Here is a 16,678-nt window from a genome sequence, read left to right on the forward strand (position 1 = left end):
TCATTTTATGTGTAATTTCATGTATGAAAGCCGAAGTTGTAACGTTGAGGCTCATAGTTTAGCAAAACATGCACTTTCTTTAGGCCCGGGACGCCATGTGTGGCTAGGCCGGTCCTATAATCCAAGATGTATACCACAAATTGTAGCTTTTGATCGTTAATAAAGCTTGGATTATCCCCAAAAAACAGCTAGTTGACCGACAAGAAGAGAGCTCGGAGGACTGGCTTTTTGCACTACATGAGATACTAAGCAAGGATGCGTTTATACGACTAGTTGTCACTTCATGGGAAATCTGGGGAGCAAGAAGGAAAGCAATCCATGAGAATATTTTCTAGACATCATTGTCAATCCACGGCTTCATCACACGATACTTGAGTGAACTACAAGTGGTGAATACAGTGTCGCCGAAGCTGGTGGTAACCAGGGCCCAGTTTGGCAGCCGTCGGTTGCAAACAGTGTGAAAGTGAATGTTGATGCGGCTGTACCTCTGCATAGAAGATATGGCGCGGTGGGGGCAATAAGCAGAAATGCTGATGGGATGTTCTTGGGAGCCTCGACGCTAGTATTCAGATATATTGCTGAACCACAAACTCTAGAAGCCTTGGCAATAAGAGAAGCTCTTGCCCTATCAGATGATTTATATCTACGGAGTATCCATGTGGCTTCGGACTGCAAAGTTGTGGTTGAAGATATTCGAAAGGAAAACGCCTCTCGTTACAGAGCAATCATACATGAAATAATAGATCACTCTTCGACTTTTGATTTTTGTAAATTTAGTCATGAATTTAGGAGTTCAAACTTTGAAGCTCACAATTTAGCGAAGCACGCACTTTCTCTAGGGGTTGGCCGCCATGTTTGGTTAGGCCATCCCGGAAACCTACCATCCGTCCCTGTAAACAATGTGACGAATTAATAAAATTTTCGCAAGATTGTCTAAAAAAAAATCTCACGCGAGAGGAGGATACTCAATTTAAAGTTAGTAAACAAAATTCCATACTCAATGTCATAGATCCCTACAGAATTATGTGGAAAGACGTATTCAATGAAAGTTGTATGTACGGCTTGGAGGGATATCTTTTCTATCTTTTGAGATTCACCCTACAAGAAAGACTAATTCATTTGGATCGATATAAGGACCCAACCCTATTGCATTGTCGGAATGGGGGGAGATGGATAGTGCGTTCGAGCTATGGGGTTCTCCTGCCACCTGTGTGGTCAGTTTTAATGTTCGCTCACACAGGATCATGTGGAATACGACCGGACGAGTCGTGTGGTCGGGTGTCCATTGTGTCACAAGTGTGGTGAATATCGGAGTCAAAAAAGAAGGAAAGTAAAAAGAGAGAAGGAAATCTAACATGAAACCCAAGCCGAGACGATAAGTACAAATTTGAGAACGTATACGTAAGCATCACGCATTGGCTCAACTCTGCAATACAACTCCAAACCTAACCTTAGCAACTCGTATAATCACAGCAACCGAAGCAAAGTAATCAGATCCGTCAGCGATTCTAAACCCCCGGTCGATTCGATTCGATACGATACGATGGACTTCCGAGGAGGCGGGCCGACGAGGTGGCATCAGCCGCAGCCTGCCGTCTCCGCCGGCTCCGAGGGGCTGGCGGCGCTATCTGCCAGCCTCGCGCGGGCTCTGGCCGACAAGCACGCAAACAGCAACCTGGTCTTCTCGCCGCTGTCCATCTACACCGCGCTCGCGCTCGTGGCTGCCGGCGCCCGCGGCGCCACCCTGGACGAGATCCTCCTCGTCCTCGGCGTGCCATCCCGCGGCGAGCTCGACGCGTTCGTCGCGCGCGCGGCGGGGGCCGCGCTGCAGGACCAGTCGGGCTCCGGCGGCCCGCGCGTGGCGTTCGCGTGCGGCGTCTGGAGCGACATGGCCTGCCCGCTCAAGCCCGGGTTCCGCAGGGCCGTCGTCGACGGCCCGTATGGGGCCGAGGCCTCCACCGTCGACTTCCGCGGCGACCCCGAGGGGTCGCGCCAGCTGATCAACGCGTGGGCGGCGCGCGCCACCAACAGCCTGATCGACTCCGTCCTCGGCCGGAACTCGGTGAACGAGCTCACGCGCGTCGTGCTCGGCAACGCCGTCTACTTCAAGGACAAGTGGGACCAGCCCTTCCACAAGAGCGACACCTCCGACGCGCCGTTCCGCCGGGCCGGCGGCGCCGGCGCCGTCGACGTGCCCTTCATGCAGAGCTGGAAGAGGCAGTTCGTGGCTGTGCACGACGGGTTCAAGGTGCTCAAGCTCGAGTACAAGATGGGGGAACTGCGTGCGCGCCCGCGCCCGCCGTTTCATCCCAGAGACGTTGATCGTGATCCCACGAAGCCCGCCCCGTTCTTCCCTAACCGTGCCCCGCTCGGCCGTCCTGGTCGCTTCTCTCATGCTGCCGCACCTTCCCGTCTCGCCGTCGCCGGCTCGTCGTCCAACGACAGCTACAGCTATAGCTCCAGCGCCACACAGTTCTCCATGTGTATCTTCCTCCCGGACACCAACGACGGCCTGCGCAGCCTGCTCGACGCGATTGCCTCCCGGTCGGGCTTCCTGCACGAGCACCTGCCTACTCAGAAGGTGGACGTCGGCGAGTTCCGTGTGCCCAGGTTCAAGCTCTCCTTCCACGACAGCGTCGTCGGCGTCCTCAACAAGCTGGGCCTCCGCCTGCCGTTCAGCGAGGCGGCCGACCTGTCCGACATGACGGACAACGACCACTCCGGCCTCCCGCTGGTCCTCAGCGAGGTCATCCACAAAGCGGTCATCGAGGTGAACGAGGAGGGCACCAGGGCCGCGGCCGTCACCATGGAGGAGGGGTGCGCTGCCAAGCCGAGGCCACCGCCACCGGTGGATTTCGTCGCCGATCATCCATTCGCCTACTTCATTGTGGACGAGGGGACGGGCGCCGTCGTCTTCGCCGGCCATGTCCTAGACCCCTCGACACAATAATATAGAGCAACAACATAGGATGTTGGAATTTCTGGATTTCGAATACATTGCATGCGTTTGAAATAGATGACCAGCTTTTACATATTAATAATTGCACTCCATGAATCCATATTACTCAACGATAATTAATATGGATGGAAAAGAGTATTAAGGTTTATTGGTTTACTAGCAGAAGGGCCCGTTCGTTACAATGGGAGAAAAAAAATCATAATCTTGGAAGACAATGATAACATTTTGCTGCATCACCCATAACATTTTAATGACCTTTTTGTTCAGTTTCATTAACATTTTTAATACACAATTTTTTTATAAAAATCATGAATATTTTTTGATTTCCCAAACATTTGTTTTCAAAATTGCTAACATTTTTTGAATATGCGAACATTTTTAAAAAATTACGAACATCTTTTGAATCCACAAACATTTTAATAATTTATTGAAAACTTTATATAAAAATTACTTAATTATTTATAAAACTTTTCTGAAGTACCAAATTATTTAAAGGTCAAAAATTAAAAAGGAAAATAAAAATTCAAAAATTAAATTTCAAATCAGGCCGCCTGCACATGGGCCGGCCCAAACGGGCGCAATTGTATCTTCCCCTAGGCATGCAGAGCACCATAAATATAGGAGGTCCTATTCCGTGGGCCGGCCCAGGCGGGGATTCCCCTTTGTGAAACTTTTTTTGTCACTTATAGGTGACATCAGTGGTTAATATTTAGCAACTCTGGGGGCAATTTATGTGACGTACCGCCAGAAGTACTAATAATGACTTTACTATTAGGTAGACTAGCAAACAATCACGTGCATTGCAATGGGAAAAAAATCATAATCTTCAATGGTCATGACCATATTTTGCTGCATTATTGAGATACACTATCACTCTCAATTTCATGAAATCATGAACAATTTTTTAAATCTTCAACATTTTTTAAACTCGTGAACATATTTGAAATCATGAACATGTTTCAAATTCATTAACACTTTTACAAATTTTTGAACATTTTCTAAAATCAAGAACAATTTTCGAATTCATGAACATTTTATATTATTTACAAAAACTTGTTTCAAAATTGTGAAGAAATTTTTTAAACAATTTCTTGAATCGGAAAACATTTCTAGAATCGACAAACATTTTTTGGAAATTGGTAGAACAATTTTTGAAATTCACGAACATTTTTCCAATGCATGATCATTTTTTTTGAATCAGCGAGCATATTATGAATGAATAAACTATTTTGTAAGTTACGAAAAAAAATTGAATGTATATGATATTTTTTAATTCATGAACATTTCTAGAAGTGGCAAAATTTTGTTCAATTTCATTAACATTACGAACTTTTTAAAATAGGACGTGTCTACCGAGCGGCCATTGACTCGGTAGCACTCCATGCTAACCTTCCTTTTTAGTATGTTTTTGTCCTAATCAAAGAGATTAGGAAATACTTTGTCCTCCTAGTAGGAAGAAAAAGACAAAGACCATACAGGGTGTTTAAATAAAATTGCAAAAGTACGCATGCGAACAAGTGTGAACGCCTTTAATTTGAATTTTAAAACTTTTCCTAAAAGTCATAACTTTTGAACCGAACACTGAAATTAAGATCCGTTTTCACCGTTGAAATCCTAGCGATGTGCTTTTCGAAACTAGGCCCCATATGAGTATGCTTCGACAAACTCTTTTTTGTGCCATTTTGTCCCCATTTTGTAACTGCCTAATAGTTGATGTGTAAATTTCTCTATATTCATTGATGTGCAGTTTTCACTCATGGCACCTCGCCCCAAACTACCCATTATCAAGTGAGATGTGCAACTTCATCTGTTGCACCGGCCAACTGCTTAGTCCTCGATGTGCAAACTTTTCCCCTCTAGTTCGAAGTACAATTTTCATTGTTTGGTACCTCGGTCAACTACCAAGCACTGGATGTGCAACTTCGGAAACTCACAGCCAACTACCTAACGGTCGATGTGCAACTTCGAAAACTCACAGCCAACTACCTAACGGTCGATGTGCAACTTTTCCCCTTATATGTGGATGTGTAGTTTTCATTGCTAGTATCCCTTCCCACCCAAACCCCAGCTAGTGAGATGTGCATCTTTAGGGTCTCACCTATAAACAACTTTTCTCTACCCTCGTGGTCTTATCGATGTGCAGTTTTTCACCATCCAACAAATCCATGTCGGTGAGATGTGCAACTTTATCTGTTGACCTGGCCAACTACCTAGCATTATCACTAGTAGAAAACTGGGCTTTGGTTCGGGCCTGGCCAGCCCATTAGTCCCGGTTCGGTCACGAACCGGGACCCACGGGGGCATACGTCGAGGTTCGTGAGCCTAGGGGGCCGGCCGGGGCCTCGTGGGCATTGGTCCCGGTTCGTCTGGACCCATTTGTCCCGGTTCCTGGCAAGAACCGGGACCAATGGGCCTCGCTCCTGGCCCACGTACATTTGTCCTGGTTCGTGGCTCGAACCGGGACAGAAGGGGGGCCTTTAGTCCCGGTTCCAGCCACGAACCGGGACAAATGAGTTGCCTATATATACCCCATCGCCGCAGCAAAGCACTCCACAGTGCTCTGTTTTTTTTTTGGCCAGCGAGGGGAGGGCATTTGGGTGCTCTAGCTCACCTCCTATGCACATGAGGTGTTCGATGAAATGCCCGAGCCCTACTAGTTAAGCTTTCTCCTCTCGAAGCTCGACCTCCAAGCTCCATTTTCCCCGAGATTTGCATAGGTTTAGCGATCCGTCACGTCCTGTCCCCGTCTTCACCGCCGTCGATCGCCCGTGCCGATCTCGTCGCCGGCACCACCTGGTGAGCCTATTGTTCTTATCTTCTTTCTGAAAGAAAAGAATTCTTATTTTAGATAGATACTTGTCTAATTTTCTTACTTTTATTATTGCTTGTCAATGAGAACTATGTATGTGCATTGGTTTTAATGTGATGATGAACTTCTATTAATTTGGTCACTTATCTATCCATGATATTTTGTAATGGTTTTTGACACACTTAATTATATATAATTCACGCAGATGAACCGGTAATGGATGTATGGTGACAGACACACCTCCGAGTACGTTAAGGGCGTGCATAATTTTCTCGAAGTGGCTGAGGCAAACAAGCAGAATGGTTTTATGTGCTGTCCATGCCCTATATGTGGGAATACGAAGTCTTACTCTGACCAGAAAATCCTTCACAGCCACCTGCTATATAAGGGTTTCATGCCACACTATAATGTTTGGACCAGGCATAGAGAAATAGGGGTTATGATGGAAGACGGTGAAGAAGAAGAGGACGATGACAACTATGTGCCCCCTGAATACGGTGATGCTGCAACGGGGGAAGCTGCTGAAGATCAAGAGGAACTAGACGATGTGCCTGATGATGATGATCTCCGCCGGGTCATTGTTGATGCAAGGACACAGTGCGAAAGTCAAAAGGAGAAGCTGAAGTTCGATCGCATGTTAGAGGATCACAAAAAAGGGTTGTAACCCAATTGCGAAGATGGCAACACAAAGCTCGGTATCGTACTGGAATTGCTGCAGTGGAAATCAGAGAATGTTGTGTGTCATGGAATTGTCACGGCAGATGTCCTAGCGAAAGGACTTAGTCGTGGAGCCATCGCAACTAGGAAGCAAGAAGGGGTTAATCGGGACAAAGGACACGGGGTTTATACTGGTTCGGCCCCTTACGGTGAAGGTAAAAGCCTATGATCCAGTTTTGAGTGGGATTGCTTATGCCTCGATAACCAGGGAGCGAATCCGCTTGACCTAGCTCTCGATTTGATGTTACTTGCCCTGAACCGCCGCCGGGTCGTCCCTTTATATCCAGAGGTCGACACCCAGCGGCTCATAAAGTCCCGGCCGGCTCATAAACAGTGTCCGGCTCGGTTTCTCTCTATTCCTGCCTTATAATACAAGTTACACTCATATGGCGGTTTATCTCTACGGGCCTTAAGTCGCCTTTTGGGCCTTGGGCCCTTAACTAACCCGCCATCTCCAGGAGTCGTCTTGGGCTTCATGAGTCGTCATAAGTATAACCCGGCACCTCCTGACGGGTCATACTAATAGTTATATCCCCAACATTAGGCCCCAGATTGATTTGAACTGGTTCATGGCAGTCTTCAACACTCAGAAAAACTTCTGCTCTCTATTGCATGGCAATTTGTAACCCGCCATGACGTCATTTTCTGGATTTGCAATAACCCGCTATGATGTCATCTGTCATTAATTCATATTTTATCCAATATATCTCAACGGATCCTTATCTTTAATAACCATCCCGAGAATCGAGGCGTCCTGACAAGCTGGATACCCATATTTTTTGGCCTCCTCGTTTTTCGCGCCCACTTATCAGTCTTTCCCTTATAAATAGGCACGACTGGTCTTTCTTCATTCTCCCCCTTTCCATCGTCTTCTTGCTCTCGCGACCCTACTGCTGCTCGAGCTCCGCCGCCGCTGCAGCGCACTTCGTCTTCCTCGACCCCGGCCGCTGCATCAACCTGAGCTTGTCCAGAGAACGACGGCGACCCTCCGCAGTAGATCTGCGTCCGTAAGTCTTTGCTTTTCCGCACCTTAGATCCACATTAGGGTTTGCGAGTTCTTCTGTGTTCTTCGCTGTTCATCACGGATTCTTCATAGTTTCTCCACCGCATCCTCTTTTGATCTAAAAGAAGTATAACTCATGCGGTAGCTGTTTCGCATCCATTTCAGATGCTAGTAAATCCCCTTTTCTTGTATAAAGGCCTCTTTAGAACTGATGAACTCCTCTATACTGGTTTTTTAGGTCTAGAATATTTTCCTTTTCTAAGCATCCGTTGATCCAAAATAATGATTGCAATCTATGAAAACTGTTTTTGTGACACTTAGTCAACGTCTGTGTTTTGATAGATCCACCTAGCCATGGCGGCTCATACCACCGGCTTTTAATTACAATGCTCAATAGATAACCTCAACCACACATGGCGGCTCAAATAACTTAACTGCTCATTGCGGCTTAAATAATCTGACATAATTAGCCATATACCATTAGGTCCCTTTATAAGCCGCCATCTTGAATATGCATTGAAATATTTCTCTCCGGCTTAAATTTGAACCAGGAACTTTTACTCTGTCTTAGGTTTTCATCACAATGGCACCAAAAGCACCCACTACATGCAACTGGGTTAAATCCATCGTCACAGACAGCACACTGGATGACTTTGTAAAGACCGGCTATCTGCCGAAGAAGGAAGTCATCTCTTATCGTGCTCCTAATCCGAAGGAAGAAATTCCTCAGCCCAAACAGGGGGAAGTTATTATTTTCACGGATCACATGAACCGGGGTTTTTCACCACCCGGCTCAAAATTCTTCAGAGACGTCCTGCACTTCTTTGACCTCCGTCCTCAAGACATCGGACCCAATTCCGTGTCAAATATTTGCAATTTTCAAGTGTTCAGTGAAGTATATCTTGGAGAAGAACCCAACATACTACTCTTCCGAGAGCTATTTTACTTGAACCACCAGAATGAGTGTGTCAACGGCCCAAGCTTGGAGCTTGGTGGTGCCTCAATCCAATGTCGGAGAGACGCAATTTTCCTTATGCCAACCCGCCGAGTCATCCCAAAGACTGGAATCAGACATGGTTCTATTGTCAAGATACTTCTTCGGCTAATGAAAATCCTATGCCCGGATTTCGTGCTCTGCGCTTGGAGTCCAAACATCCACTTCCTGACAAGATAACAGACACTGAACGCAAGACACTCGCCCCCACCCTGGCTAAGATCAAAGCTCTTCTGGGGAATGGGCTAAATGGCATCGATTTAGTCTGTGTTTGGCTCGCCTGGCGGGTTATTCCATTGAGCCGCCGCCCCGGCCTGATGTGCACCTACACAGGCAAGAAAGATGATCCTCTGCGGCACAGCCCGGATGATTTGCCTGAATATGTCATCAATGATATGACGAAGTCACTTTTGAACAAGAGCCTAACAGATTGTGGTAAGGTGGGCTTAAGCCCCTTCTGCGAGGCTAATCCGACCCCAGCGGTAAGCTGCCTATCGCAATGAATTACCTTCAACTTTTAACATTTTATCTATATGCATACCTTTGCTAACTTTCACAGGCTGGTGACAATTTCTGGAAAGTCAAATATGATCACGAAGCTGCAAAAAGGGCCAGGAAGGCCAAGAGAGCCGCCAGAAAAGAGGCTGCGAAGAAGAAGGGCAAGAAGGCCACCGCCTCTGACTTGCTTCGGCTAGAAGAGTCTTCTGAGTCAGAGGTAGCCCTTGACTCTCTTGGCTCCTTTTTTAACCACCTTATTGACACTGATTATTAGCAGGAGGACACGGGAACCAGTCATGGAAAAGCTGAAGAGGTAACTATCATTTCCTCCGACTCCAAGCCTTTGCCAAGACAGAAAATCCGTAGCGTAACCCGGAAAGTAAGATTTTCACATCCCTTGGCTTATCACGATCCTCAATTTCTTTTGAAGCGACAAATTCTTGAGAGCCGGAGTCAGACCCGGACCAGCAAAGATGCGGAACTCTCCTTCGGCTTACCCAATGCACCAAAGAAGCGCCGGAACAAGGTCACCTCCGATTTAAATCCCTTTTACCCTTTGGCGGGTCTCACTCGTCAACCACTCAATTCTTCTGACTCAAATTATCAGGAAACTTCACCTTCCTCCGGCGAGTCAATGCAGTCCCATTTGCCGGCTTTTAAAACCGCTCCAGGGTAATGATAACCTTCTTATCCTGTGTTCATTTCAATTTGTTGTATTTGCACTGACCTTTTGATCTTATGCAGCGGAAAAGCAAAGCCCAGCAAAAGGGCGAAGAAGAACCAGCCAGCCGAAGAGCCGATCTTAAACGAGCCGGAACTTGGAACGGCCGCACCTGAGGCCTCCACTCATGAGCCGCCGCCTGAGCTAGCTCATGATAAACCAACGCCAACTGTTGACTCTCCTGCCAAACAAGCCGTCGACGATTCTGAAAACCCGGAAATCCCTAGCCCGGCCAAGACGGATGATCCTCAAAGTCCTAATGTCGAAATCACCAAGACCGGCTTTGCTGAGCCGGGGAGGCCAACCGTGTTGGCCAAGTGTTCTGCCAAGGAGGAACTTCTGGAACGCCGCCGGGTTAAGTTTGATGTCGCTGATTATACTCACATGAGTATTGGAGAAGTCTTTTCTGGCTATATGAGCCAAGTGCACAGCAGCCGTGACATGGAAATTGACATGGTGAAGCAGATGCACCAGAAATTTGAGGTACAATCCTTTCTATGTACTCATTTATCCTTACTATGCCAGCCCCCAAGTCGATTGCTTATGATGAAATATGTTGTAGACTTAGAAACAAGCTTGATAACATTAGTAATATATCTGGACAAGTTATGTAAGAAATCTGGCTTACTCCGTAGCCCCCAAGGGCCGGCTTAAGCAGCATGTTTGAGCTGGTCCTTATCATGCTTGAATCGAATAAAATACTTGTAAAATGTATAACAGCAATATGCATTAGCCCCCAAGTGCCAAGTATTCTTGCTTGCAAAGTGCTTGGGACTTACTGTCATGAACCGCCATTTTTCAGCAAAATTCTTCAGTATACATTAGCCCCCAAGTGCCAAGTGTATTGCTTGCAAAAGGCTTGGGACTTAATATTGCATCATGATAATCCTGAATTTGACCCGGTATTTGTATAGGCCACCACTAGTCAACTTGAATCAGAAATATCTGATTTGAAGAACCGCCTGGAAGCACAGGAGACTGAAACCCAAAGAGCCAACTCCAAATTTGAATTCAGTGTATCTGAACAAGGAAAACTGAAAAAAGGTTTTGAAGTGGAAAAGAAGGCCTGGGTTGATGAAAAGATCGCCTTGACCAATCAGGCTGAGAAAGCAGAGGCGGCTCTTGAAGAGGCGACCGCCGAATTATCCGGCTTAAAACACCGTATATCTCAGATGGTCTCAGCAATCTTTGGTAAGTCGCCCTGCAAGAGTTAAATATTTGAAGTTTCCTAATGAGCATATAAATTGTCATTAACTCACCTGACATTGTAATGCAGGTCCCGGGAGTTCAAATCTTAACCAAAATATGCTGATAAAGCTGAAGGCGGTTTATACGCTGGTGGAACAACTCTACACCGGATCTCAGTGTGCCTTAGCCACAGTGGCCCTGTCAAATGATGTTCCCACACTCTTGGTGGATGTACTAAAGAATCTTTCTGTGCTGCCCCAGCGGTGCAATGAACTAATGCGATCGTCTGCAAGAGCCGGAGCCGTGGCTGCCTTAAGCCGGGCCAAAGCTTGGTTGCCGGAGTTAGACCCGGCCGACATTGCCATTGGTTATCCCAGCTTTAAGGAGGACGGTACTCTCTTTGAACAGGAAGACTTCGCCACTTGTGTGAAGGATATACGCCCCGTGGCCACCCTGATAGGGGATGAAGCAGATCTCACCAAGTACCAGCCGGGCTATGACGCAGAGAACCGGAGGATTCCAACGCCACATTATAAAGTGATCAGCCTGATTCCACCAATCCGTAAGCATACCTTCGCCCCTGAAGTTGACCCGGCCGGACTAATTGATGATGAAGCTGAATTTGAGGCTTTGAATGGCATTGACTGGTCATCATCAACCTTCCAGGACAGGGAACAGGGCGAAGAGGCGGAGAGGGCTGACCCGGAAACGTCAGGTCAACAAGGAAAGTGATCCGCCTAGCGGTTCATATCTGTGTTTTACTGAAAAAACAATGTTAATCATTTGGACTCGGGGAGTCATGTAATAGGGTAAAAATAACTTTGTTTTGTCGTGCCATCGTGCACGTGTTTGGTGCTCAAAACTGTTAAGCCGCCATCTTATATTCACCCGTATTATACTTATCCTCTGTTTTCCTTATGCTTAAGAAAGTTTTTGAACTGTCCTGCACACAGAAATAAAATCACAAGACCCTTGGCGGCTTACCGCAGGGCGGGTCATATATCTTACATAAAACCCGGAATATGAAAAAGAGTCATAGATAAGCCGTGATAAATTATAGCTTTGAAACACAACTATAATATCATACATGTGATCCTTTGATTTGTCCTGCCGGTTTATGTGACCCGAACAGTAAGGGTGATAACCCAATCTTTAGAAGCTGCCCACTTCCAAATATATGATGCTTGTTGTGTGTTGGCGACTTATCGTCCAAAACCAAGCTGAGTTAAATTTACACCACACTTATACTTAGATCTGAATCAAAAAAGTCTCAAGACAAAATCAAAGATTGTGTTCAAAAATCTTAAGGCAAACAAGAAGAAAATCAAGGCTTCTGATTCGAATACGATCAGTAAACCGTTCCAAAGGGGTTAAGCTAGGATTCAAATACGATCATGTAGCCCCCAGTGGCTTTGGCGTTGCGCCGATCAAAAGGGTACCGACAGCTATGTTCTCTTTGGTTCGAATACGACCTATGTTTGAACAGGAAGCCCCCTAATGACCTTGAGAGTTTTTTAATGACGCTGATTCGAATATGATCAACGTCGGACCCAAAGGGGTTAAGCTATGATTCGAATACGATCAAGAAGCCCCCTAGTGAGTTTGGCAGTGTGCCGATCAAAAGGGTACTGACAGCTATGTTCTCTTTGGTTCGAATACGACCTATGTTTGAACAGGAAGCCCCCTAGTGATCATGAGGTTTAATGGCTAGATTCAAATACGATCATGAGCCGGACCGAGAGGGTTAAGCTAGATTTGAATACGATCAGCCCCCAATTGGTCGTTTTAGAATTAGAATAATAAAGACATATGATCATTGAGGATGAAAAGGACAGAGGTCCTGCTTTATTACTTATCATAATATATACATCGTCAATATATGTACATCATGGGAGCCGGTGGCTCAAGTGTAGTAAGGCTGAAGATGAGCAATATTCCACGGCCGGCGGGTCTCCTCCTCCGACTTACGTGAGTTTTTGTGCTCTCGAACATCGATAAGGTAGTATGACCCGTTGTTCAAATTCTTGCTGACCACAAAGGGTCCTTCCCAAGGTGGGGATAGCTTGTGCGCATCAGACTGATCCTGGATGAGCCGGAGCACCAAGTCACCTTCTTGAAAGGTTCTGGACTTAACCCGGCGGCTATGATAACGGCGCAGGTCCTGTTGGTAAATCGCCGAACAGGCTGCTGCTAAGTCGCGCTTCTCATCTAACAGGTCAAGTGCATCCTGACGGGCTTGTTCATTATTAGCTTCAACGTAAGCCGCCACGCGAGGCGAGTCATGACGGATGTCACTAGGTAGAACCGCCTCTGCGCCATAAACCATGAAGAAAGGCGTGTAACCCGTAGACCTGTTGGGGGTAGTATTGATGCTCCATATCACAGAAGGTAACTCTTCTACCCAACAACCCGGCGTCCGTTGCAAAGGAACCATAAGCCGGGGCCTGATGCCTTTCAAGATTTCCTGATTGGCTCTTTCAGCTTGCCCATTGGATTGGGGGTGAGCTACTGATGAAACATTAAGCCGAATATGCTCACGTTGACAGAACTCCTCCATGGCACCCTTGGACAGATTAGTACCATTGTCAATTATAATGATGTGTGGAAAACCAAAGCGAAAGATCACCTTTTTCATGAATTGAACCGCCGTGGCTGCATCACACTTACTGACTAGCTCTGCCACAACCCACTTTGTGAATTTTTCAACCGCCACCAAGAGGTGGGTCTTTTTATCTTTGGACCTTTTGAAAGGCCCAACCATGTCGAGTCCCCAGACTGAAAACGGCCAAGTAATTGGAATCATCGTCAATTCTTGAGCCGGTACGTGAGCCCGTCGTGAGAATTTCTGACAACCGTCACATTTACTAACCAGATCTTCCGCGTTAGCATGAGCCATCAGCCAATAAAATCCATGACGAAAAGCCTTGGCCACAAGAGATTTTGAACCGGCATGATGGCCACAATCTCCTTCATGAATCTCACGAAGAATTTCTTGACCCTCCTCAGGAGAGACACAACATTGAAACGCCCCAGTGACACTGCGATGATGTAACTCCCCATTGGCAATCGTCATTGACTTAGACCGCCGGGTTATCTGCCTAGCCAAGGTTTCGTCCTCAGGCAACTCGCCCCGGGTCATGTAAGCCAAATATGGCACTGTCCAATCTGGGATGACATGAAGAGCCGCCACCAATTGTGCTTCCGGGTCAGGAACAGCCAAGTCTTCCTCTGTAGGCAACTTGACAGAAGGGTTATGCAGAATATCCAAAAAATGTTAGGTGGCACCGGCTTACACTGAGACCCTAGCCGACTTAAAGCATCAGCCGCCTCGTTCTTTCTGCGATCAATGTGTTCCACCTGGTAACCCTTGAAGTGTCCAGCAATGGCATCAACTTCACGGCGATAAGCCGCCATGAGGGGATCCTTAGAATCCCACTTGCCTGAGACTTGCTGAGCCACCAAATCTGAGTCGCCAAAGCACCTTACCCGGCTTAAGTTCATCTCCTTATCCATCCGTAGACCATGGAGCAAGGCCTCATACTCAGCTGCATTGTTAGTACAAGGAAACATCAACCTTAGCACATAACAAAATTTATCACCTCGAGGGGAGCCAAAACAACTCCAGCCCCCGAGCCCTCCAATTGCCTGGACCCATCAAAGTGAATAGTCCAATATGTGTTGTTCGGCTTCTCTTCAGGCGTCTGTAGCTCTGTCCAATCATTGATGAAGTCCACCAGTGCTTGAGATTTGATAGCAGTGCATGGCACATACTTTAGATCATGAGGCCCAAGTTCAATGGCCCACTTGGCGACTCATCATGTGGCTTCTCTATTTTGAATGATATCTCCTAAAGGAGCAGAACTAACCACAGTGATGGGATGACCCTGAAAATATTGATTAAGCTTCCGGCTTGCCATGAACACCCCATAAACGAGCTTCTGCCAGTGTGGATATCTTTGCTTGGACTCAATGAGCACCTCACTGATGTAGTAAACCGGCCGTTGAACCGGATATTCCTTACCAGCCTCCTTGCGCTCCACTACAATAGCCACACTGACAGCACGTGTGTTAGCAGCCACATATAGCAATAACGGCTCCTTATCAATGGGAGCAGCAAGGACCGGCGGCTCAGCAAGTTGTCTCTTCAAATCTTCAAAGGCAGCATTAGCAGCATCACTCCAGACAAAGTCGTCTGTCTTCTTCATCATTTGATACAGCGGTATGGCCTTCTCACCTAACCGGCTTAAAGCAGCAACACAACCTGCCAGACGCTGAACATCATTGATACACGCCGGCTTAGCCAAAGAGGTGATTGCCTTGATCTTCTCCGGGTTAGCCTCAATGCCTCTATTAGAAATCATAAAACCAAGGAGTTTGCCTGCTGGCACCCCAAAAACACATTTGGCCGGGTTAAGCATCATCTTGTAGACCCGAAGATTATCAAAGGTTTCCTTCAGATCATCTATCAAGGTCTCCTTCTTTCTGGATTTCACCACAATGTCGTCAACATAAGCATGAACATTGCGCCCAATTTGAGTATGAAGACAGTTCTGCACACATAGCTGATAAGTCGCCTGAGCACTCTTGAGCCCAAAGGGCATAGACACATAGTAGAAGGCTCCAAACGGAGTAATAAAAGCCGTCTTCTCCTGGTCCTTAACTGCCATTTTGATCTGATGATAACCAGAATAAGCATCCAAAAAGCTCAAACGCTCACAACCCGTCGTGGCATCGATGATTTGATCAATACAAGGGAGAGCGAAAGGATCAGCCGGGCAAGCCTTGTTTAAGTCTGTGTAATCCACACACATACGCCAGGTGCCATTCTTTTTAAGCACGAGCACCGGGTTAGCCAACCACTCTGGATGAAAAACCTCAATAATAAACCCGGCCGCCAAGAGCCGGGCCACTTCCTCGCCAATGGCCTTACGTCTCTCCTCATTGAACCGCCGAAGAAACTGCCTGACCGGCTTAAATTTTGGATCAATATTGAGAGTGTGCTCAGCGAGTTCCCTCGGTACACCCGGCATGTCAGAAGGTTTCCATGCAAAGATGTCCCGGTTCTCATGGATGAACTCGATGAGCGCGCTTTCCTATTTGGGATCCAAATTAGCACTGATACTGAACTGCTTAGATGAGTCGCTTGGAATAAAATCAACAAGCTTGGTGTCATCAGCCGACTTAAACTTCATCACCGGCTCATGTTCTGTGGTTGGCTTCTTTAAAGCCGTCATGTCCGCCGGGTCAACATTGTCCTTGTAGAACTTCAACTCCTCTGTTGCACAAACAGATTCTGCGTAAGTAGCATCTCCTTCCTCACATTCCAAGGCTATCTTCCGACTCCCATGCACTGTGATGGTGCCTTTGTGACCCAGCATCTTGAGCTGCAGATAAACATAACACGGCCGTGCCATGAACTTTGCATAAGCCGGCCGTCCAAACAGGGCGTGATATGAGCTCTTGATTTTGACCACTTCAAAAGTCAGCTTCTCAGCCCTGGAATCATGCTCATCCCAAAAGGCTACTTCTAGCTCAATCCTACCCACTGGGTACGCCGACTTACTGGGCACTACTCCATGAAAAACAGTGTTGGATGTCTTAAGATTCTTATCAGTCAACCCCATACGACGGAAAGTCTCATAATAAAGGATGTTGATGCTACTGCCTCCGTCCATGAGCACTTTAGTGAATTTATATTCACCGACCTGAGGAGCCACCATTAAGGCCAAGTGACCCGGATTGTCAACCCGGGGAGGGTGATCCTCCCTACTCCACAAAATAGGCTGCTC

General features: G+C 46.8%; 1 protein-coding gene across 1 annotated transcript; it reads left to right on the forward strand.

Moving 5' to 3' along the window:
* Positions 1-1,426: 1,426 nt before the first annotated feature.
* LOC123048686 (putative serpin-Z8) lies at positions 1,427-3,025 on the forward strand. Its single transcript, XM_044471731.1, has one exon. It carries the CDS (start codon positions 1,544-1,546, stop codon positions 2,948-2,950), a length of 1,407 nt encoding a protein of 468 aa, XP_044327666.1. The 5' UTR covers positions 1,427-1,543; the 3' UTR covers positions 2,951-3,025.
* The last annotated feature ends 13,653 nt before the right edge of the window (positions 3,026-16,678 follow it).

Source organism: Triticum aestivum, chromosome 2D (genome assembly GCF_018294505.1).
Source record: "Triticum aestivum cultivar Chinese Spring chromosome 2D, IWGSC CS RefSeq v2.1, whole genome shotgun sequence".
Classification (NCBI taxonomy): domain Eukaryota; kingdom Viridiplantae; phylum Streptophyta; class Magnoliopsida; order Poales; family Poaceae; genus Triticum; species Triticum aestivum.